General features: G+C 41.7%; 1 protein-coding gene across 4 annotated transcripts in view; it reads left to right on the top strand.

The window, feature by feature from the left end:
• The window catches only part of cep290 (centrosomal protein 290), an 86,407-nt gene that overhangs the window by 4,043 nt on the left and 57,386 nt on the right, over nucleotides 1-24,978 (top strand). For all 4 annotated transcript variants that reach the window (XM_078417195.1, XM_078417194.1, XM_078417193.1 and 1 more), the window contains exons 4-19: nucleotides 184-253; nucleotides 1,116-1,162; nucleotides 2,652-2,795; nucleotides 5,101-5,154; nucleotides 5,574-5,726; nucleotides 6,969-7,151; nucleotides 8,612-8,701; nucleotides 8,812-8,934; nucleotides 10,396-10,519; nucleotides 11,767-11,939; nucleotides 12,439-12,601; nucleotides 14,198-14,298; nucleotides 14,784-14,871; nucleotides 16,313-16,407; nucleotides 21,321-21,413; nucleotides 24,707-24,791. In XM_078417195.1, coding sequence (XP_078273321.1) covers nucleotides 184-253; nucleotides 1,116-1,162; nucleotides 2,652-2,795; nucleotides 5,101-5,154; nucleotides 5,574-5,726; nucleotides 6,969-7,151; nucleotides 8,612-8,701; nucleotides 8,812-8,934; nucleotides 10,396-10,519; nucleotides 11,767-11,939; nucleotides 12,439-12,601; nucleotides 14,198-14,298; nucleotides 14,784-14,871; nucleotides 16,313-16,407; nucleotides 21,321-21,413; nucleotides 24,707-24,791 — 1,786 coding nt within the window. The remainder of the gene's footprint in view (nucleotides 1-183; nucleotides 254-1,115; nucleotides 1,163-2,651; nucleotides 2,796-5,100; nucleotides 5,155-5,573; nucleotides 5,727-6,968; nucleotides 7,152-8,611; nucleotides 8,702-8,811; nucleotides 8,935-10,395; nucleotides 10,520-11,766; nucleotides 11,940-12,438; nucleotides 12,602-14,197; nucleotides 14,299-14,783; nucleotides 14,872-16,312; nucleotides 16,408-21,320; nucleotides 21,414-24,706; nucleotides 24,792-24,978) is intronic.

Raw genomic sequence — 24,978 nt, 5'->3', positions numbered from 1 at the left:
AACATGGATGATTGAAGTAATCGGGCCATTAATGTAACAAGGGGCCCCTTAGAAACTTATTCCAACTCCTCCACATAGGATGACATAAGCATGCAGAGTGATGACATGCATACATGTTAAAGGTTGCACCATTTTGATTTCACTATCAACATATTTGTCCTTAAATATTATCAAAATATACAGATGAAAGCCCAGGAGGTTGAGTTGGCTTTGGAAGAAGTTGAAAAAGCTGGAGAAGAGCAAGCTAAAACAGGTCAGTAGCTGTTATGTAATTTGTCTGGTTGGTGCACTCAATCCTAAGATCCGCATTCACACAGTAAATGGTGGGACGCTGGGTAGAGTTTTAGAACAGACAGACGTAGAGATGCAGATGCATGGTTCCATGAAAGTGGTGAGACAGGTAGACAGGGTGGTGAAGAAGTTGGTATTTTGAGTACAAATATTGAAATGATAAATAACAGCCATATTATAAGGCTGTATTTGGAGTACTATTGACAGTTCTGGTCTCTCTATTGGAAGGATGTTATTAAACTAGAAAGAGGCAAGGACATTACAATTTCTAGAAAGTTTGAGTTGACAGGCTGGATTAGGGGCCATTTTCCCCAAGAGTAGCAGAATCCGACACTAGAAGCCAGAGGTTTAAGGTGAGAGGGGAAATATTTAAAAGAGACCCAAGGGGCAACCTTTCCACAGAGAGCGTGGTGCATATGTAGAATGAGCTACAGAAGAAGTTTGTGGAGGTGGATACAATTAAAGCATTTAAAAGAGACACACGGATAGGAAACTTCTGGATTAATCTGGGTGAGCCCCAGGTGAATAGGACTCGCTTGGTTTGGTAAGTAGGTCAGCATGGACGAGTAGTTTGGCCAAAGGGTTTGTTTTTATGCTGCTAGCTCTATGACACTATTCAGTCCAATCACAGCATCTAAAAAACATTTAGCCAAGTACATGGATAGGATAGGTTTAGAGGGATATGAGCCAAACGTAGGCAGGTCGGACCAGTGTAGATGGGGCATGTTGGTTGATGTGGGCAAGTTGGACCAAAGGGCCTGCTTCCACGCTGTATAACTCCAATTAACAGTTGATGCAGGTATTTATCCGTTTCTTTTCCACAGAAAACCAGCTGAAAGCAAAAGTTTTTAAACTTGAAAATGAACTGGAGGTGAGTGGAAAGTTTTCATTTTTAAAATTACTTTTACACAGTGATAGCTGAGGGATCTGTGCCGGCTGTGATTGGACTCTGCACAAACTTCCCTCCAACCCTCTCCATCCCACTTAGTCGCAAACCACCTAACTGAGCCTGATATATTTTATCGGCTGATGGTAAAAGGACAGTAAAGTAACAAAAATTGCATCTGAAGTAGTTGTTCATGGCAATATTAAAATCAGTCATACTAGGTACTGTCCAAAAGAAAAGGAGTGGTTATGATACCAAATTTTCAAAGTAAATATTGTATCCCAGAGGTTATAACAAAAGACAAAGATCTGCTCCTTAAACATAAGCTGAGCTTCAAGGGATCGAGTAAGTATTCAAGGAACAAAGGGGTTAGGAATAGAGCAAAAATAGTAGCTGAATTAGTTTCCACAATACAGGGGAGACTAACATCATGAGCACCAGATACAGTATACTAAATTAAAAGCAGCAAACGGCTTGTTTTACATAGTTCTGATGCTTGATTGTGAAATAGAGGAGATGAAATGGCAGGTGTTGCATCCTCCTGTGTTTGCAAGAGAAGATGCCACAGTTAGTGAAGGGTCTTTCTCAAGGGTCTTTGTATATATTTCTCAAATATATACAAAAGGCATGCACAATTTAATGTCAGAAGGAAAATTAAAGGCAACTATTACATCTTTCCTCCCTAACTTGGAGCTGGAAATTGACACCAACCTTTCTTTTCCAAAATTTGGTCTTAAGTCTGTGATTTATCCAGTGTATGTCAGACTGTACAGTAAACCCTCATTGTCACAGACCTCTTTACAATGAATTTTGGTTATAGCAGACTGCCTCTTTGAGAGCACAGGCTACTAGTCACACTGTGGAAGTAATTGAAATTGACAAGTAAATCACTTCAATTGACACTTAACTCTACTGAACAATGTAACAAAAAGCCTTTAGTATTTTTAGCTTGCAGTAACAAAAATACATTTTCAACTGTTAAAAACAACTTTGCACACTCAGCATCTTAGGCAGGTTTGTGTCTTTGGAAGGAGAAACTGAAGTTGATGTTTAAGGTCGATGTCCTTTCCCCCTGAACTCCGAATAGGCAGTTGATTGTGGGAATCTCAGAATGGGAAAGGGTTTCCTCAACCTGCCAGTCCGCCACAACAACACCCCGACCTCCCATTTTGCTCTCGATCTCTGAATGCAGGAGACATCAGCAAGGGCATCGGTTATTGCTGCACTGGACAAGGTGGTGCCGGGCAGCCTTCTTGGGCCACATTAGTTATCATGAATGGGAGATTACCTCTCTGAATATAATCTATCCATCCCTCCCCTTCTGTCTGAAGAAGGGTCCCGACTTGAAAAGTCACCTATTCATTCCCTCCGCAGATGCTGCCTGATCCGCTGAGATGCTCCAGCACTTGCAGGTGTAACTCAAAATACATGTGAATTCAGAGGCTAAGTGGTGCTCCATTTTGTTTTACTCCAGATGGCTCAAGTGAGTTCTGGGGGACGTGATACCAGGTTCTTGCGAGAAGAACTTCGCCAACTGGAAAACCAGCTCCAGTTCAAGGACCGAGAAGTTTCTGAAATGGAAAAGGAGTTGAACAAGGAAAAGAAACTCGCTGAGCAAGTAAGGAATTGAAATAACAGTGGAATCAAACAGCTTGTACATGCTGAATAGAGCTCCCGGCCGAAAACATCGGCTGTCCATTCCCTTCTACGGATATTGCCTATCCAGCTGATGTCCTCCAACACTTCATGTTTTGCTTGCACATTCATTTTGAAATTGGCTTACATTTTATTGGGACATTTTATTAGAATGAATGAATTGTGTGAAATCAGCACCAAGCCTACCATTCCGCCAATTTTAATATCTTCTATCAACTAGTCCTCCCTCCATCCAATCTCTAGGCTTAGACACTTTCTTGTCCTCGCTCATGTTTATCTGGTTTCCCTTTTTAAGTACAATGAACCTCACGTTGTTAGAGTGAATTTTGTATTCTCAAAAGTGGGTAGGTAACAAACCTTGGTCTCTAAAAGCATCTGGAATAAAAATGAGCTTAAACAACAATTTAGTAACAAGCATAAGGACCGGGGCATACTTGCCATATGCAAGTTTCCTAAGTACCACTGTCAGTGCGTTCCAATCAATTTTAGTTTGCAAAGTTGTTAAGCTCTACTGTCTAAGATAGACACAAAATGTTGGAGTAACTCAGCCAGGCAGCATCTCTGGAGAGAAGGAATGGGTGACATTTCAGGTCGAGATCCTTCGTGTCTCTTCGATTTAAACCAGCATCTGCAGTTCTCTCCTACACAAGCTCTTCTGCCTGCTGTGGCAGTCTCTTTCACAGTGCCCACAGTAAAAGATTTACAAGAAAACTGTTCAAAATGCAAGAGTCATATGTTTATTGTCATAAGTCCCAAAACGGAACAATAAAATTCTTACTTGCAGCAGCACAACAGATATGTAACCATAGTACAACTCTCTGTGTGAAAAAGTTTTTCCTCATCTCATTTCTAAAAGGTCTACCCCTTATTCTTAAACTGTGGTCCCTGGTTCTGGACTCCCCCAACATCGGGAACAATTTTCCTGCATCTAGCGTGTTCAATCCCTTAATAATTTTATATGTTTCTATAAGATCCTATCTCATCCTTATAAATTCCGGTGAATACAAGCCCAGTCGCTCCATTCTTTCATCATATGACAGTCCCGCCATCCTTGGAATTAACCTTGTGAACCTATGCTGCACTGCCTCAATAGCAAGAATGATCTTCCTCAAATTAGGAGACCAAAACTGCACAGATTACTCCAGGTGTGGTCTCACCAGGGCCCTGTACAACTGCAGAATGACCTCTTTGCTCCTATACTCAACTCCTCGTGTTATGAAGGCCAACATGCCATTAGCTTTCTTCAATGCCTGCTGTACCGTTCTACGTTGTCATCCGTTTGCATCCACTCCCTGCACACTAGGGGCAATTTATAGCAACCAAGTAATCTACAAACCCGCATGTCTTTGGAATGTGGGAGGAAACTGGAGCACCCCGGAGGTCACAGGAGGAACGTGCAAAGTCCACACAGAGGATATCACAGGTCTGGATCGAACCCAGTTCTCTGGCGCGTTGAGGCAGCAATTCAATCTGCTGCAGCACTGTCTGAAATAAAACAAACCTTCGTGATTCAGATTAATTTATTGTCATATACATTTGGGTGCAATGAAATCTCTTGTTTTCAGGACAGTACAGTGGTGCAGATGTAGAGCTGCTGCCTCACAGTGCCAGAAATCCGACTGGTGGTTTCTCCCACATTGCAGAGTGGCTTCTGCAAATTGTCCCTAGTGCGTAGGATAAAACTAGTGCACGGGGTGGGCCGAAGAGCCTGTTTCCACGCTGTATCTCTAAAAAGTTAAAGAAAGGAAGCTAGCAGAGTAAACAGTATGTGCACAGTCATGATAAATGCAACAATAAATACAATAAATTCAAAGCAGAATGACACAAGATTGTAACATATAATAAATGTTCAGATCTGCAGGTTCCTCTGCAGGTCAGGAAGCTCTAAAGAGGGAAGAACTGTTAATTTCCACAGATGCTGCCTGACTTCAAGTAATCTAGCATTTTAAAAAAATTACTTCTTCAAAGGTCAGTTTATTGTCACGTGTACCAATTAAGGGACAGTGAAACTCGAATAATAATTGAATGCATAAAGGCACATTTGCTGTTAAGCGAAGGATGGCTGTAATGCTGTATTCAGTCACCCTTGTGCAAAATATCATTGCACTGGTATTTAACCAGCTCAACGACGTTTTCTTGTACTTGCATAGAGCAACACTTACTGATACGATGGTGGCATCGTACTGGTTAATGTACTTTTATTTTTTTATTTTTAAATAGTATAATTATTGTTTATAACACTATTTACTTTTTATTCCACTTCTCAGGTGGGAATTCGAATCAAGGAGACAGAAAACGAAAACAACAAGCTAAGAAGAGAGGTCAGTGATGACGACTGATAATATCTGATTAGCATTCAAATTTGAATAAAGGTTAAAAAAGGTTTTTTTCTGGCAATTTCAAGCATTTTTTTTCATTTCTTTGCATCTCTAGTTCTGTTTGTTTAATTTTGCTGCCTGTCAAAGTACCATTCTTCTCGCTGAAACATTTGCTCTCACTAACTTGCAGTGTCTTAGCCTTTTCTTTCTCTCATTCACATCATTCACTTTTCTTTATCAAAGAAAAAGGGACTTAGAAGAAAGGTAAGAGCCTTACCCAGTTGATGGGTTAAGTAATTAATGATCTCCATCAGTAGTGCACATGCCCTTGAATCATGTAGTTAGTCTTCAGGATGATTTCTTTGCAGACTTTAATTGAAGGATTAACTCTGAGGTTTCTGTATTGCGAACTCCTTTTGCAGAATGACCAACTGCGCCAAGATATTGTTGATTATCAGAAGCAAATTGATTCTCAGCGTGAGACTCTGCTCAACAGGAGGGGTGATGAAACAGACTACAGAATTCAGATCTCCAAGAAGAACATGGAGCTTGCTCACTATCTGGATGAAATCCAGGTACTTGATGTATTTTTAACCATTCTTTGGTATTTTACTACTAAGGACACTTCCAAATAAATGTTCCTTTTTTTGGGATAACAGCACATCCAAACAAAAAGCACATCCAGGGGTTACAAAAGGGAGAAGGCAGGGGAACGTGGTTGATGGGGAAAGATAGATCAGCCATGATCGAAGGGTGGAGTAGACTTGATGGGCTGAACGGCCTAATTCGGCATCTATAACATAAACTTATCCTTTAAGATGAGAAATTTTAGGGCGACACAGTGACGCAGCAGTGGTGTTTCTGCCTAACGGAGCTAGAGACCCGCGTTCGATCCCGACCATGGGTGCTGTCTGTATGGAGTTTGTGCGTTCTCCCTGTGACCACATGGGTGTTCTCCGGGTGCTCTGGTTTCCTTCCACACTCCAAAGACGTACCGGTTTGCAGGCTAATTGGCTTTTGTAAATTGTCCCGAGTGTAGGATAGTACTAATGTACAGGGTGAGCGATGGTCGGTGTGGACTAGGTGGGCCAAAGGGCCTCTTTCCACGCTGTAACTCTAAAGTCGGGCCACACATGGCACGATTCTAACCGAGCCCTGTGCATTGATGCTTTCCAAAACAGCTTGCTAAATCACAGTATTATAAAACGAATCAGTGATATTGAAAAAGTCTCATCATCCCATGCTTGCGAGCAGGGAAATCGGTGAGAGTGGAGAACCATCGGAGAGCCTTTGCCCGAATGAGTGCCGGCTGCCAGCCAATTGAGGACAGGCTGCATCAGACCCAACAGTAGTTCAAGGCCGCACCGCCAAGAGAACAGACAGGGAGCCAGTGTGTGTGTGTGGACGGGGGGGGGGCGAGAACAAAGAGGGTCACGGCGTGGGGAGGGACCGCAGAGAGAACAAAGAGAGGGGTACATATTTCTTATGTAATAATATACATCTGCCCCTTCCTTTATTACATCTGCTCCTTCCTTACATTTAAATATTGAAAAGTTATGGGTATTTGTCTTATTTTTCGTGGGTCATAGAGTCTTACAGCCTGGAAGCAGGCTCTTTGGCCCAACTTGCCCACGCCGACCAACATGTCCCATCAACAATAGTATCGAATGGGATTTAGTGCTGGGATCTGGACAAGTTGTTCAATAAATGACACCTTCGTAACACACACAGTATTCTCCCACTAAGCGGGTAAGGAAGTGCATTCTGCTGATTAAATGGATTAATAAATGGGGTATTTTCCTATCTGCACTCTCTAGAATTTGTCTGAAGCCAATGAAAAGCTGGAGGTACAGAACAAACAGATGCAGACGAATTTGAAAGAGTCTGCGCAAGAGATGGAGCAGATGACCGATGAGTATAACAGAATGAAGCTGATTGTCCAGCAAACTGACAAGACCGTGGATCAGTTTAAACGGGAAAAGGATCAGCTGTTATTTCAGGCAAGGCCCTGTGTGACTCTGCAGTGATCTAACTGCATCTCCCACTCGCCAGCCATTCCAACTCCCCCTTCCCGTTCCCACACTGACCTTTCTGTCCTGGGCCTCCTCCATTGCCAGAGTGAGGCCAAACGCAAACTGGAGGAACAGCAGCTCTTTTTTTTTTCTTTCCGGTCGATACAATACAACAGATTGACCATATAGTTGTGAAAGTTGAATAGTACGAAATCATTGTATCAAAAATAAAACGATATAATCACACATGATATTTTCTGACCGAAAAAAAAGGTGTAGGCAGAAGCCAAAGCTTATTGTGCCTACCCTTAATACTTAACAAAATATAATTTTAAAAAAACACAACATCATAAGTCAGAAGCAGATAAATAAAACATAGAAAGAACCACAAATATAGTCAAGAACCATTATTTCTGTCATATCAGTCATTTCTTAGTGCTGATCACATACTATTTTGTATCTTTCAAATATACTATTTTTGAACATTTTCTTGAATTTACACATATTACTACACTCTTCCACTTGGGTAGCTTACAACCCAACAGTATGACCATTGAATTCTCCAATTTTAGGTAATTACATAACCCTCCCCTGTGATGCCAGAGGACTTTCCCCTTGATTTTGGAAATACAAGTCGGGCTATTATCTGTGTTTGATGTTCACACTCTGATCTCCGCAATCTTCACTCTGCTTGGGAATTCAATGGCAGCATGTCCTCCACATGACACAGACTTCAGTTCTTTGTTTATTTGAGGAAGAAATTTGTTCTGGTTTGCCTGTGCTAAATGTGCGATATGGCATTACATGCACATTGAATTATGCTTCTGAAATTTGGTTCCATTGACCTCGCAGTACATTCTACCGTCAGTTTATCACGACCAGACTAATTTCTCCCCCCACAGTCTGCTTGTGATACTCCTATGGGCCATAAACACGAACATTGAGACAAATTCCAAATCTGCAGAAGGGGTATATAAAAAAAATAATGAATTGGAGAAAGTGAATCAAAACTGATACTTAGAAATTCAGCAGAATGTGAGATTCCAGATTTTTAAGAACTTGATTATGTAAAACATGAAGCAGGCATCATAAACAGTCACCAATCACACGAGCAAGTTTACGTCTATTTGAATAGGATGGGGTTTTTTATATGGAAAGGGAAATAAGTCCTGGAACAAAGAACAGTAGAGCATAGGAACAGGATCTTCAGCTGAAAATTATGCCAAAATAAACTAATTGCATCTGTCTGCATATGATCCATATCCCACCATATCCACATATCTATCTAAAAGCCCTTTAAACGCTATGATTCCGGTTCTAGGAAGGCTGCTTTGGTTTCTTGGATTTGCCTTCCATGGACTAATGCTAAGTGAGAAGCCATGTTCACCTCGAGCATGGCTTTGTGAAATTAAACTGTGCTAGCAATATCATGTCATCTGTCTTATCAGGTTCAAGATCTTTCAGACCAGCTCAAAGTCATAACAGAAGAGGAGGATCCTGTAATGATGGCAGTGAACACAAAGATTGAGGAGTGGAAGGTGAATTTCATACCATACTCGGAAATGTTGTATTTGTTGTTACCAATTTCAAGATTAAGCTAAAAATAAATAATGCTGATTTCTAAGATTTGTTTTAATCGCTCTTGCAGAAAGTTTTGGCTACGAAGGAAAACGAAATAAGAGAATACCAGGCCAAGATGCAAGAATTACGATCTAAGTTACGATTTGCTGAGTTAGACAGTGACAAAACCAGCATCGTTAACCTCCAGCAGGTAAACTAGACGATCAGACTCGAATTTCATCCCGTTGACATTTTAGTTCATATTCTTTATTCATGTCATGTTTTACCTTAGTTATCAGATGTATTTTATATTTGTACAGACTATTCATTATCTCACAACCTCTTTGTAAACACATTTATCTTCATCCTTTCCCATTGCTTTCATTTTTTTCATGATCATCATTAGATCATAGAAGAACTCTTAATAGTAAGTATTCTCCTTTAACTTTGTGGACTGGTTCATTCTAAATTTACATTGGTCATTTTTTAAAAATCACTTTTTTTTCTTGAAGTCTTTCTTTCCTGGAGAATCTCAGAAAAAAAGCTGTCTTGGGTAGAAAAATGGTTTAGAAAAAAACTGTTTCCATGTAGCCTCCCTGCTGTAATCAAACACCATTGTTCATAGGAACGCAGTCTTCTACTTTAACTGCGGGTGACAATTGACAAGCAGTTGACAAGCAGTTATTGCAATTATACTCTGGTAAACATCGTAACATACAGCCTTTGGTACTTTTAGCTTCGATAGTGAAAATAAACTTATTGCTACCCTTTATGTTTCTAAATCCTGCTGAGAAAAATAACTTTGTTATTGCAAGTCAGAGACTGGAGCCCTTAAACCCCTTTTCCCCATAGATACAATTGTTTTTATAACCCCATTTTCCATGACGCGCGATTTCTTCAGAATGCAACAGTCATAATATAGCAGAACTACCTGCGCTATAACTGTTATTAGCTCTCATAATATTGTCTGCATTTAAAAAAAAATTCTCTTGAGCACCTAGAGTCATCAAGTCATACAGCGTGGAAACAGGCCCTTTAGTCCAACATGCCCATGCTGATCAATATGCCCCATCTAAACGAGCATCATCTGCCTGCTTTTTGCCCCTATCCCTCCAAACCTATCCTATCCATGTACCTGTCTGAATGTTTCTTCAGCATTGCGATGGTACCTACCTCAAATACCTCCTCTGGCAGCTCGTTCCATATACCCACCACCCTTTGTGTAAAGAAAAAGTTGCTCTTCAGATTCCCATTAAATCTTTCCCCCCCTCACCTTAAACTTATGTCCTCTGGTTCTCGATTCCCCCATTCTAAGCAAAAGACTCAGTTCGTTTACCCAATACCTACCTGATCCCTATTTTGTGTAAATAAAATACACTAAAAAAAAGTTATTTTTCTGATTGTAATAATCCTCTCGCGCTTCATGAAAGGTATTACCTTATAGAAGATACAGTCTGCATGAAATCTGACCCTAAAAATCAGTTTTCAATAGATTTTTCATTACAATACCCTGGAAGTATGGTGACTGTAATGAGTGATTGTTGCCTATTTTCTAATTTAATAAAATCAACTAGTGGATCTCTGTAAAAACGGAACCCATTCGTAATGGGACGGCCTTTATTTATTTATTTTTAAAATCCCTTTTTAAGTGAATACAAATGTTTCCTTCCAGGCTCTGCAAGAACGAGACAACCGCATTACGATTCTCTTGGAGCAAATAGAACAATACACCAGTGAAATGAATACCAATGCTCAAATCATCGACGATTTAAAATTGCAGCTAGAGAAAGAATCAAGTACCTGTCATTTTGTATATCTTATGAAGCAAGTAACTAATATATAAGAAAATAACTGCAGATGCTGGTACAAATCGATTTATTCACAAAATGCTGGAGTAACTCAGCAGGTCAGACAGCATCTCGGGAGAGAAGGAATGGGTGACGTTTCGGGTCGAGACCCTTCTTCAGACTGAAGAAGGGTCTCGACCCGAAAAGTCACCCATTCCTTCTCTCCCGAGATGCTGCCTGACCTGCTGAGTTACTCCAGCATTTTGTGAATAAAGTAACTAATATACATGTATACAATACATCCAAAATGTCTAAGATTATTATGTTGAGCTTGAAACTGAAAAGACGATAAATCGACAGATGGCTGTGGAGACCAAGTCAGTAGACAATAGACAATAGGTGCAGGAGTAGGCCATTCAGCCCTTCGAGCCAGCACCGCCATTCAATGCGATCATGGCTGATCACTCTCAATCAGTACCCCGTTCCTGCCTTCTCCCCATACCCCCTCACTCCGCTATCCTTAAGAGCTCTATCCAGTTCTCTCTTGAAAGCATCCAATGAACTGGCCTCCACTGCCTTCTGAGGCAGAGAATTCCACACCTTCACCACTCTCTGACTGAAAAAGTTCTTCCTCATCTCCGTTCTAAATGGCCTACCCCTTATTCTTAAACTGTGGCCCCTTGTTCTGGACTCCCCCAACATTGGGAACATGTTTCCTGCCTCTAATGTGTCCAATCCCCTAATTATCTTATATGTTTCAATAAGATCCAATAGATATTTTTAGAGCAGAGATTCAAAGATTCTTGATTTGTATGGGTGTTATGGGGAGAAGGCAGGAGAATGTAGTTGAGAGGGAAAGATAGATCAGCCATGATTGAATGACAGAGTAGACTTAGTGGACTAAATAGCCTAATTCTGCTCCTGTAATTTATGAACGTATGAATCACTGACTTGTTAAAAACAAGATTGGAGACATGATAATCGGAGGTTAAAAGAGGAGCTAGGACGAAAGGCATCGCAAATTGGATTGTTACAAGGAGCCTTTGAGAAATTGAGGAAATGGTGGAGGGTATAGGAAAAATTACAATCAAGGGTCCATTGACTGTGGAATTTTAGTTGAGTGTTAAATGTTAGTGAGTATCTGTTAGTGAGTCAGTGTGTGTGTATATATATATATATATATATATATATATATATATATATCCTAGTGAGCTTGCAGCATTTTGGAAATGTAATACATTTGTGGTTTCTTCAAGATTTTCCAGTACTTAATCATCAATCCAGAATCGGGGCACTCCAGGAAAGGCTAAAGGCATCAGAACGAACTACTCTTGAGGCAAATCGAATTGCAGAGCTTGCAGAGAAAGATGCCAACGCCAAAGACAAGGAACTGGGGGAAATGCTGGTTCGTCTGAGGGCATATGAATCTGTAAGTCTTCATAATTAGCCAAAACATTTTGTTTTAATTTCATGGTTAAAATATTAAAAATAGGATATGCAGTCAGAATATTTTTCCCAGGGTAGATATGTCAAAGTCTAGAGGGTGTAGATTTAAAGTGAGAGGGGAACAGTTTAATGGAGACATGCGGGGCAAGTTGTTTTTTTTACACAGAGTGGTGGGTGCCTGGAACATGCTGCCAGGAGTGGTGGTGGTGGAGGCTGATATGAAAGTGATGTTTAAGAGGTTTTTAGATTGGAGAGACATGGATCACGTGCAGGCAGAAGAGAGTAGTTTAACTTGCATCTACTTTGGCACAAACATTGTGGCTCATAGGGCCTGTTCCAGTACTGTACTGTTCTGTGTAATATACAGCGTTTCAGTTAATGTCTATACATTGGGCAAATTCACCTGTTCTGAATTTCCAGACTGAGCTGGGAGGGAAATGGGTGAGAGAATTGTTACACTGACAACTCTAATCCTGTATTAGGGTATATATGGATTGGAAAATGCTGTAGCGGAGATTAAAGAATGCAAAAACAGTATCAAAGTTCGAGATCGTCAGATTGAAGAAATGACGAAAGACATCAATTATCTTGAATTGAAGATAAATGATCTTTTGGATGAAAACGAAAGCTTGCGGGAACGGCTGGGTATGTATCCATTTTGGTGGGGGTGAGCGTTGGGGTTGAGCATCCCCCTTTACTTTTGCTCTATTACTACCTGGAAATTGTCGGTGCACTACTAATTATCTTGGGCGCCTGATTTGCAAAGACGCAAGGAACGTTTGCTTGGAATTGCCAACACAGTGAACTTCGGATGGGCACTGTAGCCCAACTAGTAGAGCTGCTACCTCACAACGCCAAAGACCCGGGTTCGAACCTGATCTTGGGTGCAGTGTGTGTGGAGTTTGCACAGTTTCCTTGTGAATGTGTGGGTTTCCTCCCTCTTGCCCAATTTTCTCCAACATCCCAAAGACGTGTGGGTTTTAGATTATTTGGCGTTATAAATTGCCGCTAGTGTATTGAATGTGAAAAGGAAATAGTAGTCATTTAACAAATAATTCCCATGTAACACCTGATAATGCTCATACCGAGTTATACGAATACACGTCAGGAAAATGGCCCAACTTTTCAATGCTGGCCAAGATGCCCATCTACGCTAGTCCCTCTTGTCTGCATTTAAACCATATCTCTCTTAACCTTTCCTATCGTAGCAAAAAACTGCCATCTGAACACATCAACACAATTCAATAGCAGTGAGAATTTATAACTTAATAGAAACATCTGCTTTCATTATAATTGCTGCATTTCCTGTACACAAACACATACTTATCACGATAAGTGATCATGATTTAAAATCAGTTTTGAAAATTCCTTTGAAACCAGTTTATTGAAAGATACAGCTTGGAAACAGGCCCTTCGGCCTACCGAGTCTATGCCGACCGCCAATCACCCATTCAATCTAGTTCTATGTTAACCCACTTTCTCATCGACTCCCTACACACTCGGGGTAATTTATAGAGGGCTAATTAACCAACAAACCGGCACATCTTTAGGATGTGGGAGGAGATCGGAGCACCCAGAGGAAGCCCATGTGGTCACAGGGAGAATACCGCTTTAAACCACTAAGTTCTATGTTAAATCCCACTTTCGCATCCACTCCCAACATACTGGGGACAATTTGTAGCTGCCAAATAACCCTCAAACCCGCATGTCGACAGGATGTTGGAGGAAACTGGGGAACACGGAGGAAACCCACACATTCACTGGGAAACTGTGCAAACTCCACACAGGCTGCACCCGAGATCAGGGTGGAACCCGGGTCTTTGGCATTGTGAGGCAGCGGCTCTACCAGCTACGCTACAGTGCTGCTCCAAAGTGCACTCCAAGTAAACACATTCTAGTATTAACATACTTGGCTTGTGATCACCAATCTCTGCAACAGCTATGTCGTATCCAGGACCACGATTAATGTCACGGAGATCAAGTTTTGTGGGTTTTTTCCCCCCAATTCTTCAGATATTATTTAGGTAAGTAAAGTGGGCAAAAAAAAGGTTTGAGGCATGTTTTGCAATGGTTTACGCTAAAAGTAGAATGCATTAAATATTCAATGCCACAAATTTAACATTGTCACTTGATCTAATTAAAACAGCGAAGAATATTTCTCAAAATGGATTCTGTTGTTGAAGAACATTGGTATGAAAGTTTTGAGTTTCTCCATTCTAACGGAAAATAATTTGCTTTTAGGCCTTGATGCAAAGGAATTGATTGACTTGTCTGAGTTTAAGGAGAGGAAGACCATAAAACGCCAGGGGTTTCAAGCCGAGAACCAGATCTTGCTGAAAGAGGTTGGTTACCTTATTCTAGCCTGCCTTTTGTTCGTTGGTTTCAACATATTGATTTCATTTATAAGTCCAAACCTTTGAGGCGGCACAGAGGTAGAGTTGCTTCCTTATAGCGCCGTAGACCTGGGTTTGATGCTGACTAAGGGTTCTATCTGTATGTTCCCCCTTCAACCGCATAGGATCTCCCTGGATGCTCCGGTTTCCTCCCAAAAGGCGAAACAGTGGCACAGTGATAGAGTTGCTGCCTCACAGAGCCAGAGACCCGGGTTCGATCCAGACTAAGGGTGCTCCGGTTTCTTCCTCCACTCCAAAGATGTACAGATTTGTACGTTAATTGGCTTTGGTTAAGATTGTAAATTGTCACTAGTGAGTAGGATAGTGCTATTGTAAGGGGTGATCACTGGTTGGCATGGACACTAGTGGGCCAAAGGTCCTGTTTCCGCTCTATCTCTAAAATAAACTAAACTTTATAACACTCCCAATTTCAGATTGAACGCTTTGAGGAAGAAAGACTCGTGTTGAAGAGGCAGATTCGCCAGATGGCTCGTGACAGAGGCAAGCAGACAGGTTTTGAAGGTGAGGCTTGTTTTAGTTTCTAAATGGTACATTACCAACTTCTTTACTCATTGGAGAGTCATTGTCTAAACGGAAAGCAGAATCAGTCTCAAGCGGTCAATTTCAAATTAAGAAAAAGTAAATGGAATTGGAATTGGACTTCATTGCCACAGACGGCACAGGAGGCCAAGTCAATGCTCAAATGATCGAAGATTTTAAACTGCAGCTAGAGAAAGAATCAAGTACCTGTCATTTTGTATATATTATGAAGCGTAACTAATATGCATGTATACAATACATCCTAAATGTCTGCAAGAATATTATAGTGAGCTTGAAACTGAAGAGATGGTAAAATGTGCGGGGATCGCTGTTTGGCGCGAACTCGGTGGGCGGAAGGGCCTGTTTCCACACCGTATCTCTCAAATTAAAACTAAATTGACAGATGGCTATGGTGGCCAAGTCACTGGATGTTTTTAAGGTGAAGATTGACAGATTCTTGATTAGTAAGGGTGTCAGAGGTTATGGGGAGAACTCATGGATTCGGCCCATCAAGTCTACTCCGCGATTCAATCATGGCTGATCTATCATTCCTTCTTAACCCCATTCTCCTGCCTTCTCCCCATAACCCCCGATGCCCTAACTAATCAAGAATCTGTCAATTTCCACGTTAAAAATATCCATTGACTTGGCCTCCACAGACATCTGTGGCAATAAATTCCACAGATTCACCACCCTCTGACTAAAGAAATTCCTCCTCATCTCCTTTCTAAAGGTACGTCCTTTTATTCTGAGGCTGTGCCCTCTGGTCCCAGACTCTTCCACAAGTGGAAACAACAATAGACAATAGACAATAGACAATAGGTGCAGGAGTAGGCCATTCAGCCCTTCAAGCCAGCACCGCCATTCAATGCGATCATGGCTGATCACTCTCAATCAGTACCCCGTTCCTGCCTTCTCCCCATACCCCCTCACTCCGCTATCCTTAAGAGCTCTATCCAGCTCTCTCTTGAAAGCATCCAACGAACTGGCCTCCACTGCCTTCTGAGGCAGAGAATTCCACACCTTCACCACTCTCTGACTGAAAAGTTCTTCCTCATCTCCGTTCTAAATGGCCTACCCCTTATTCTTAAACTGTGGCCCCTTGTTCTGGACTCCCACCTCTCCACATCCACTCTATCCAGGCCAAAAGGAGAATGATTTGGTAATTCCCCTGTCAATTATGTTTGTAAATGACTAAGATTGACTTTGTACATAAAATTAATGTGGGACTGTGTGCCCCACACTGCAGTTTTATTGAGAAATAATCCTGCTCTTGTGAGAAGTTTGTTTCATCTGCTCTTCAGCTTGCTTTACGGTAGGTTGTTGCACTCCACCTGACCGTGTCCTATCGCAAATCAACCCATCAGCTCATGCAATGTTACTGTAAAAACTGTTAAATAAAATCGTAATATACATTTTTCAGATGATTTGGGATTGCTGAATCGACTGACCGATGAGGAGGAATCATGCAAAGCAACAGAACTGTTAAGTAAATCCGCCCCGGATTTAAAGAGCAAGGTAATACATTATGTTGGTATTTTAATTCTAATTAATTTTATTTTAATATAGAGGGATATAAGATCACGAGAAGAATAGATAGGGTAAATGCATAGAGCTTTCAACCCGGAGTAGGGGAATCAACAACCAGAGGACATAGATTTAAGGTGAAGGGAGAAAGATTTAATAGGAACCTGAGGGGTAATTTGTTACACAAAAGATGGTGGGTATATGGAACAAACTGCTGGAGGAGGTTGTTGAGGCAGGTACCATCAAAACTTAAAAAAAAACATTTGAACATGTAGATAGACACAAAAAACTGGAGTAACTCAGTGGGACAGGCAGCATCTCTGGAGAGAAGGAAAGGGTGACTTTTCGGGTCGAGACCCTTCTTCAGACGGGTTTAGATTGATATGGGCCAAACGCAGGCAGGTGGAACTAGTGTAGATGGGACATGTTGGTCGGCAGGGAAAAGTTGGGCCAAATGGCCTGTTTCTATACTGTATAACTCTATGAACTTGCTCACCCATTTCAGTGGGCATGTAAAGATAACCACATTCCTGCGTGGGTCTGTGAAGTCACATATAACCAAAACTGGTAAAGTGAATGATTTCCTTCTCTGAAGGACATTACTAAAGCATTCAAATCTTCACAACTATTCAATAATATAGTTTTCATCATCATCAGTACTAGATTTTTAATTTCAGACTTTACCTCACTGGTTAAGCTCCCGGACAGCCCTGGTGGGATTCAAGTTGTATCTTTGGTTCCATCATTTTTTTTACACTTGCCATAGTTCCTAACCACGTAATTTCCTGAGAGAGACAAAGAAAGAGATGAAAATCTCAGGTTAGTTTTGGAAAAGAGAAAAATCAAAAATCTCTCTCCAATTTCCCCAGGCAATTCAGTCAATCTCCAGTGATAGCCACAGCCCTTATGAATGAATGAATGAATGAATAAATAAGTTTATTGGCTAAGTATGTACACATACAAGGAATGTGCCTTGGTGCTCCGCTCGCAAGTAACAACATGAACATACAGTAAACAATTAAGAATAAAGCATAAAACATAAAAACATTAAGAATACAACATTACAGTTTAAACATGTGAGTGAAATAAATCAGAGCAAAAAGAGACTACAGACCTTTGGTTATTGAGTAGAGCTACTACTCGCGGAAAAAAAAGCTGTGTTTATGTCTGGCTGTGGCGGCTTTGACAGTCTGGAGTCGCCTTCCAGAGGGAAGTACTTCAAAGAGTTTGTGGCCAGGGTGAGAGGGGTCAGAGATGATCTTGCCCGCTCGCTTCCTGGCCCTTGCTGTGTACAGTTCATCAATGGGGGAAAGGTTGCAGCTAACAACCTTCTCAGCTGATCGGAACGATTCGTTGCAGCCTCCAGATGTTGTGCTTGGTGGCTGAGCCAAACCAGACCATGATGGAGAAGGTGAGGACAGACTCTACGATGGCAGTATAGAATTGGACCATCATTGTCTGTGGCAGATCATGTTTGCTCCGCTGTCGCAGGAAGTACATCCTCTGTTGATTGATTGATTGATTGATCAATTGAAAGACACAGCATGGAAACTTATTGATTGATTGAAAGACACAGCGTGGAAACAGGCCCCCAGCGAGTTCACAGTTCACTCTAGTTCTATGTTATTCCACTTTCTCATCTGCTTCCTACACACTAAAGGCTATTTACAGAGGCTAATTTACCTACAAACCCCCACATCTTGTGATGTGGGAGGAAACCGGAACATCTGGTCACAGGAAGAACATACAAACTCTACTCAGACAGCGCCCAAAGTCAGGATCGTAACCAGGTGTGTGGCACTGTGAGACAGCAGCTGTATCAGTTGTGCCGTTGTGCTGCCCTATGATTATAAAGTACTGTTTTGAAGCACCACTACCTTGGGTGCTTCGTCCAGGAGTTTGAAGTAAAATCGAATTGTCATTGAATGGAAATCGTTCTGCTCTCTCGTTGGATGGTGAAGGAATGAGATCAAATCACCAGCCTGTTCCCTCAAGGCAATGGAAATTTTGTTGCATCAGTAGGCAATAAGAAAGGAAAGTCAGAGATGGAAGTCAATCGTAGCAAGTGTTCAGACACATGATTAAAACTAACAATATGCTCACATGAGAAAATTATTTCAAAGATATTTGTTTCTCATACAATGTAACAGAGTGACCTCACCATTTGTGAAGACATTATGACCAGCCAGCATAATTGGGACCAGTTGAGCTGATATTTCTAAAATGAGCCAGCCTCCAATATTTGGCTTGCTTAATTAGAAAGATTTTCTCAGAATCTTATTCCTGAATGATGCAAGAAAAATAGATATGCAGAGCTAAGCCTAAATAATCGGATAATTGATGAGCATTTGAAGGCAATGGGCATGTAGAGTTTAGAAGAATTACGGGGGACCTAATTGAAACGTACCGAATAATTAAAGGATTGGATAGAGTGGATGTGGAGAGGATGTTTCCTTAGAATTAAAGTCATAGTCTCAGAATTAAAGAACGTTTCTTTAGAAAGGAGATGAGGAGGAATTTCTTTAGTCAGAGGGTGGTGAATCTGTGGAATTCTTTGCCACAGAAGGCTGTGGAGGCCGCCAATGGATATTTTTAAGGCAGAGATAGATAGATTTTTGATTAGTATGGGTGTCAGGGGTTATGGGGAGAAGGCAGGAGAATGCGGTTAGAAGGGAGAGATAGATCAGCCATGATTGAATGGTGTAGACGACATGCCGAATGGCCTCATTCTGCTCTTATCACTTATGACCTTAATTCAATTTTGTAGCAATTTTTCCTGTTCCTCGAATAGTCTTATCTATTTCCAACTTACAGTATTTTTAACGTGACTAATTATATAATAAATTTAGAATTGAACCTGCTCTATTTTACACAGGCCAAAAGTGAATTTGATGACAGGGCCGAGGCTTTGAAACAAATGTCCAACCAGATTTCAGTTATACTTCGGAAGTCTTCAGTGCAGTCAGACGGTCTGCAGAGGAAGTCAAGGAATTCTCAAAGAGAGTCGTTACGATGGGAACGTTTTATATCTTCCCAGGAGAGAAGACAGTCTTTCTCCTTGCCAAAAGTGGCCGAACAGTTTGTAAAGGAAGATTCTATTGAGGAGTCACAGGCTTATCAGTATGAACAGGAAGGACCTGCCAGGTCTCGGTCATCAGAGGACATTTTGGCAAAGTTACCAGAGCCGCCAGCAAATAGTGCAACAAAGCCACTTGTGGAAGCAGATGCCCCCACGCTTGGGAGTGCTCAGTCAGTGCAGGCAATCAGTTCCACTGAGGCAGCCGAGGACCTAAAGAAAAGCACCGATCCATTAGATGATCTCATAGAGCAGTTAAGGATAGAATTATCGAGTCTTAAATCTCAGGTTGGATTATTTCTACTTCTTGTCAAAGGTTGCAAATCCAGCTAATGCTGTACAATTTGCTTAATATTACCAATGTGTACGCTCAATGATAGAATACCACAATATAATTTTACAGCTTAGATATGTCTTTGAAAGGAGTTGTGCTCTTTATTAAATTATTCCTTGTTAAATATGTGCAAACAAATTGGGAGAAAATTTACCCGTCAATAACTTCCTCAAACTTGACTTGGTTTATGCATCACAAAGATGGTCTTCCCCTTTTTCTGCCTAATTGTTCTTTCTGTAATGGATGCCTTGACAATTTTACTTTGAAAAATCTTTCCTTATTTGGAAGAAGCTCTATACGTTTGGATAGGTTCATGGATAGGAAAAGTTTGGAGAGGTAGGGGCCAAATGCAGGCTACTGGGATTAACTCGGGAAGGCACCTTGGTTGGCATGGATGAGTAAGGCTAAAGGGCCTGTTTCCCTGCCGTGTAACTCTGACTCTTTATCTAACTAGAGCCAAGAAATACAACCAATGTATAGCTTAAAACAGAACATGCAGTCAATGTTTATGCTTATGGTCTGTGCCATCCTGACAATCCACCTTTTAGACTTTAACCTTCTAATTTCCAAAGGAAAGTTCCATCTAGTTCATAAATATAAACTGGTATTTTTCTTGTAAAGCAGAATGCAACATTGTCAATACCTCTATCCTATTTTTGCTGAGGGATATGTTATCCTTTTCGTATGATTTATAATTACAGCTGTTGGCTGACCAACATGTCTCTGTATATGGGATCACTTAGAAAGTAATAACAATCTATACACTTATACACTTAAAGTAATAACAATCTATAACTACACCTTGTTTAGTTTATTATTATTGTCACGTGAACCAAGATACAGTGAAAATCTTTTGTTATGCGCTATGCAATCAGCAAAAAGGCTATACATGATTATAATCAAGCCAGCCGCAGTATGCAGATACAGGATGAAGGGAATAACGTTTAGTGCAAGAATAAGACCAGTAAAGTCCAATTAAAGATATTTCAAATGTATCCAATGAGGTAGAAAGGAGATCAGGACCGCTCTCTAGTTGGTGAGAGGATGGTTCTGTTGCCTGTTAACAGCTGGGAAGAAACTGTCCCCGAATCTGGAGGTGTGAGTTTGCACACTTCTGAACCTCTTGCCTGATGGGAGAGGGGAGAAGAGGGAGTGACAGGGATAAGACTGGCCCTGGGGTATCCTTTGCCTGTGTTCTTAGCAAGTCCCTCCTTATTTTTCCTATCAAAAATATACTTTCACATTGGAACTTTAAATGCAACCTGGGAACGGGAGGGGAAGTAAATGATTGTTACAGATCTAGCACAAAGCAGGCGCCGAGCAATTGTATTTCACAGTCTACCTGCTTGAGTGTACGCTCAAAGCAAACTTCAGTCCAGATACATAGGAGTCCTCACAAAGGAGCGGGATCTGTCATTAAAAATGTGATGAGCTAATGTTGCAATGTTTTTCTGGGAATTGACCTGTATTCTAAATGAATTAATGCATCTCTAGAATCGTCAGTTACGCAAAGATTCCATGAACAAGGAAGGAAAATACCAGGATGCAGAATTTGAGCTTGCTAAACTCAACAAACAAATGATTCAGGTACTACGAGACGAACAAGATTAGGAACGCGGGAAGCTGTTTGAATGTTGTATCGTACGGTATTGCTACTGGGGGCTTTCTGACTCTATGCCATTGGAACGAGCGATAGGGACAGCTCCTATTTTAAATACGCGGATGATAATGGAGCGCCAGTAGTGAATTGCTCCGGCACTTTGTGTCTTTTTTTGGTTATAAACTGCGTGACCAAAGTTTTAGACTTTACTTTAGACTTTGGACTTTAGAGATACAGCGTGGAAAAAAGGCCCTTTGGCCCACCGAGTCCGTGCTGACCAATGATCACCCTGTACACTAGCATTATCCTACACACTAGGGATAATTTACAATTTTACAGAAGCCAATTAACCTACAATACTGAGGGTAGACACAAACTGCTGGGAAGGGACAAGGGAGAGTCAGTGGATGTGGTGTACCTCGACTTTCAGAAAGCCTTCGACAAGGTCCCACATAGGAGATTAGTGGGCAAAATTAGGGCACATGGTATTGGGGGTAGGGTACTGACATGGATAGAAAATTGGTTGACAGACAGAAAGCAAAGAGTGGGGATAAATGGGTCCCTTTCGGAATGGCAGGCAGTGACCAGTGGGGTACCGCAAGGTTCGGTGCTGGGACCCCAGCTATTCACGATATACATTAATGACTTAGACGAAGGGATTAAAAGTACCATTAGCAAATTTGCAGATGATACTAAGTTGGGGGGTAGTGTGAATTGTGAGGAAGATGCAATAAGGCTGCAGGGTGACTTGGACAGGTTGTGTGAGTGGGCGGATACATGGCAGATGCAGTTTAATGTAGATAAGTGTGAGGTTATTCACTTTGGAAGTAAGAATAGAAAGGCAGATTATTATCTGAATGGTGTCAAGTTAGGAGGAGGGGGAGTTCAACGAGATCTGGGTGTCCTAGTGCATCAGTCAATGAAAGGAAGCATGCAGGTTCAGCAGGCAGTGAAGAAAGCCAATGGAATGTTGGCCTTCGTAACAAGAGGAGTTGAGTATAGGAGCAAAGAGGTCCTTCTACAGTTGTACCGGGCCCTGGTGAGACCGCACCTGGAGTACTGTGTGCAGTTTTGGTCTCCAAATTTGAGGAAGGATATTCTTGCTATGGAGGGCGTGCAGCGTAGGTTCACTAGGTTAATTCCCGGAATGGCGGGACTGTCGTATGTTGAAAGGCTGGAGCGATTGGGCTTGTATACACTGGAATTTAGAAGGATGAGGGGGGATCTTATTGAAACATATAAGATAATTAGGGGATTGGACACATTAGAGGCAGATAACATGTTCCCAATGTTGGGGGAGTCCAGAACAAGGGGCCACAGTTTGAGAATAAGGGGTAGGCCATTTAGAACGGAGATGAGGAAGAACTTTTTCAGTCAGTGAAGGTGTGGAATTCTCTGCCTCAGAAGGCAGTGGAGGCCAGTTCGTTGGATGCTTTCAAGAGAGAGCTGGATAGAGCTCTTAAGGATAGCGGTGTGAGGGGGTATGGGGAGAAGGCAGGAACGGGGTACTGATTGAGAGTGATCAGCCATGATCGCATTGAATGGCGGTGCTGGCTCGAAGGGCTGAATGGCCTACTCCTGCACCTATTGTCTATTGTCTATTGTCTATTAACTCAGCAGGACATGCAGCATCTCTGAAGAGAAGGAATGGGTGACCTTTCGGGTCGAGACCCTTCTGCAGACTGATGTACGGAGATAAAATGTAGTTGGAGACAGTAAGACTGGTAGGAGAACTGGGACGTGGCAGGGGATGGAGAGAGAGGGAAAGCAAGGGATATCACTACCTCATTTTTACTAAAGCCCCACTACCTTATCTTTACTAAAAACTTCAAGTAACCCTCACTTTTCTTCTCTCTCCTTCCCTCTCTCTCCATCCCCTCCACTTCCCAGTTCTCCTACCAGTCTTACTGTCTCCAACAACATTTTACCTCTGTACCGCCCACTCCCCTGACATCAGTCTGAAGAAGAGTCTCGACCCGAAACATCACCCATTCATTCTCTCCAGAGATGCTACCTGTCCCACTGAGTTACTCCAGCCGTTTGTGTCTACCTTCGATTTAAAACAGCATCTGCAGTTCGTTCCTACCCAACCCACAAGAGTGCTTGTCTTTGGAGTGTGGGAGTAAGCTAGAGCACCCTTGAGAAAATCCACTCAGAGACAGGGAAAACGTACAAACTGTACAGGCAGCATCCGGAGTCAGGATAGAACTCGGGTCTCATGGAGCTGTGAGGCAGTAACTCTACCGCTGCTCCACCTGGGGTATCCTTTGCCTGTGTTCTTAGCAAGTCCCTCCTTATTTTTCCTATCAAAAATATACTTTCACATTGGAACCTTAAATGCAACCTGGGAACAGGAGGGGAAGTAAATGATTGTTACAGATCTATCACAAAGCAGGCGCCGAGCAATTGTATTTCACAGTCGACCTGCTTGAGTGTACGCTTGAGTGCCGCCAGCTCAGGTGATGTGAAATCCTGTTGCAGGCTTTAGCCTACTAGAATTCAATTGTGTTGAGATTAGATCTGACAATCAATTGCAGTAAATCTCTGAATTGTGCATTAATTCCTTTTGTAATTCATTTTTGGATCATGGAAATTCCGTGCAGAATAGACCATGGTCTTGGATTGCGCTAGCTGATCGGATAGCCTGAGAGGGCAGATACCTGGGTGCGAGTAGGGGAAGGCAATTGGGACGAAATGATTAGCACAACGGGGCGGAAGAAGTGAATGGGTTCTAAGAGTGAAACCGCAAGGGATCTGAACTAGCCCAGGAAACCACTGGATCCTTCAACAAAGAAACCATTTGAAGAAATAAAGAACTGCAGATGCTGGTTTACACCAAAGATAGACACAAAGTGCTGGAGTAACTCTGCAGGTCAGGCAGAGTGATGTTGCGGGCCAAGATCGTGCTGAAGAAGGGTCCCAACCAGAAACGTCGCCCATCCTTTTACTCCAGAGATGCTGCCTGACCCACTGAGTTACTCCAGCACTATGTGTCAACCCTTTGAAGAGGTTTGGTGGATGAAAATAATTAAAGTCAATTGATGTTTAATACACAAAATCTTATGCTAAAAGTTTACATTTACTGTTGCAACAGCCTTTCCCACATTCCTCCTGTGCCTCGTTTATCTGGCTCTTTTTCTTGGGCTGAGCAATTTTAGTGGCTGAGATGCCGTATAAATAAAAGCACGCGTAGCGAGAGGTGACAAATATATTTCGGCAAACTCGAGACACAATTGATTTCCTGGCAACTAAATGGATTTAATTTTGCATCGTTCTCTAGCATGAATATATTTCCAATGAACTGGAAGCAAAGGAGAAGGAGTTGGAACAAAGGAGGACTGAAAATGCTGAGCTGCAAGCAAAATGTAAGCCCTTTTCATTTGCTAAAGTGCATAAAAATAGTTTTTCAGAGCGGGTTTATGAAAAAAAAACGCAGATGTCTTGTTTGATTGTATTCGCTGAACCCTCGATTAGTACCCGATAGTAAATAATGCGCTGTATTTAAGTTTGATGTGTAACTGCGAATTCAGCATGAGCAATGTCAAAAAGTAC

Source organism: Rhinoraja longicauda, chromosome 20 (assembly GCF_053455715.1).
Source record: "Rhinoraja longicauda isolate Sanriku21f chromosome 20, sRhiLon1.1, whole genome shotgun sequence".
Lineage (NCBI taxonomy): Eukaryota > Metazoa > Chordata > Chondrichthyes > Rajiformes > Arhynchobatidae > Rhinoraja > Rhinoraja longicauda.
The sequence above is the reverse complement of the archived record's forward strand: the minus strand, read 5'-3'. Positions and strand labels throughout refer to the sequence as shown.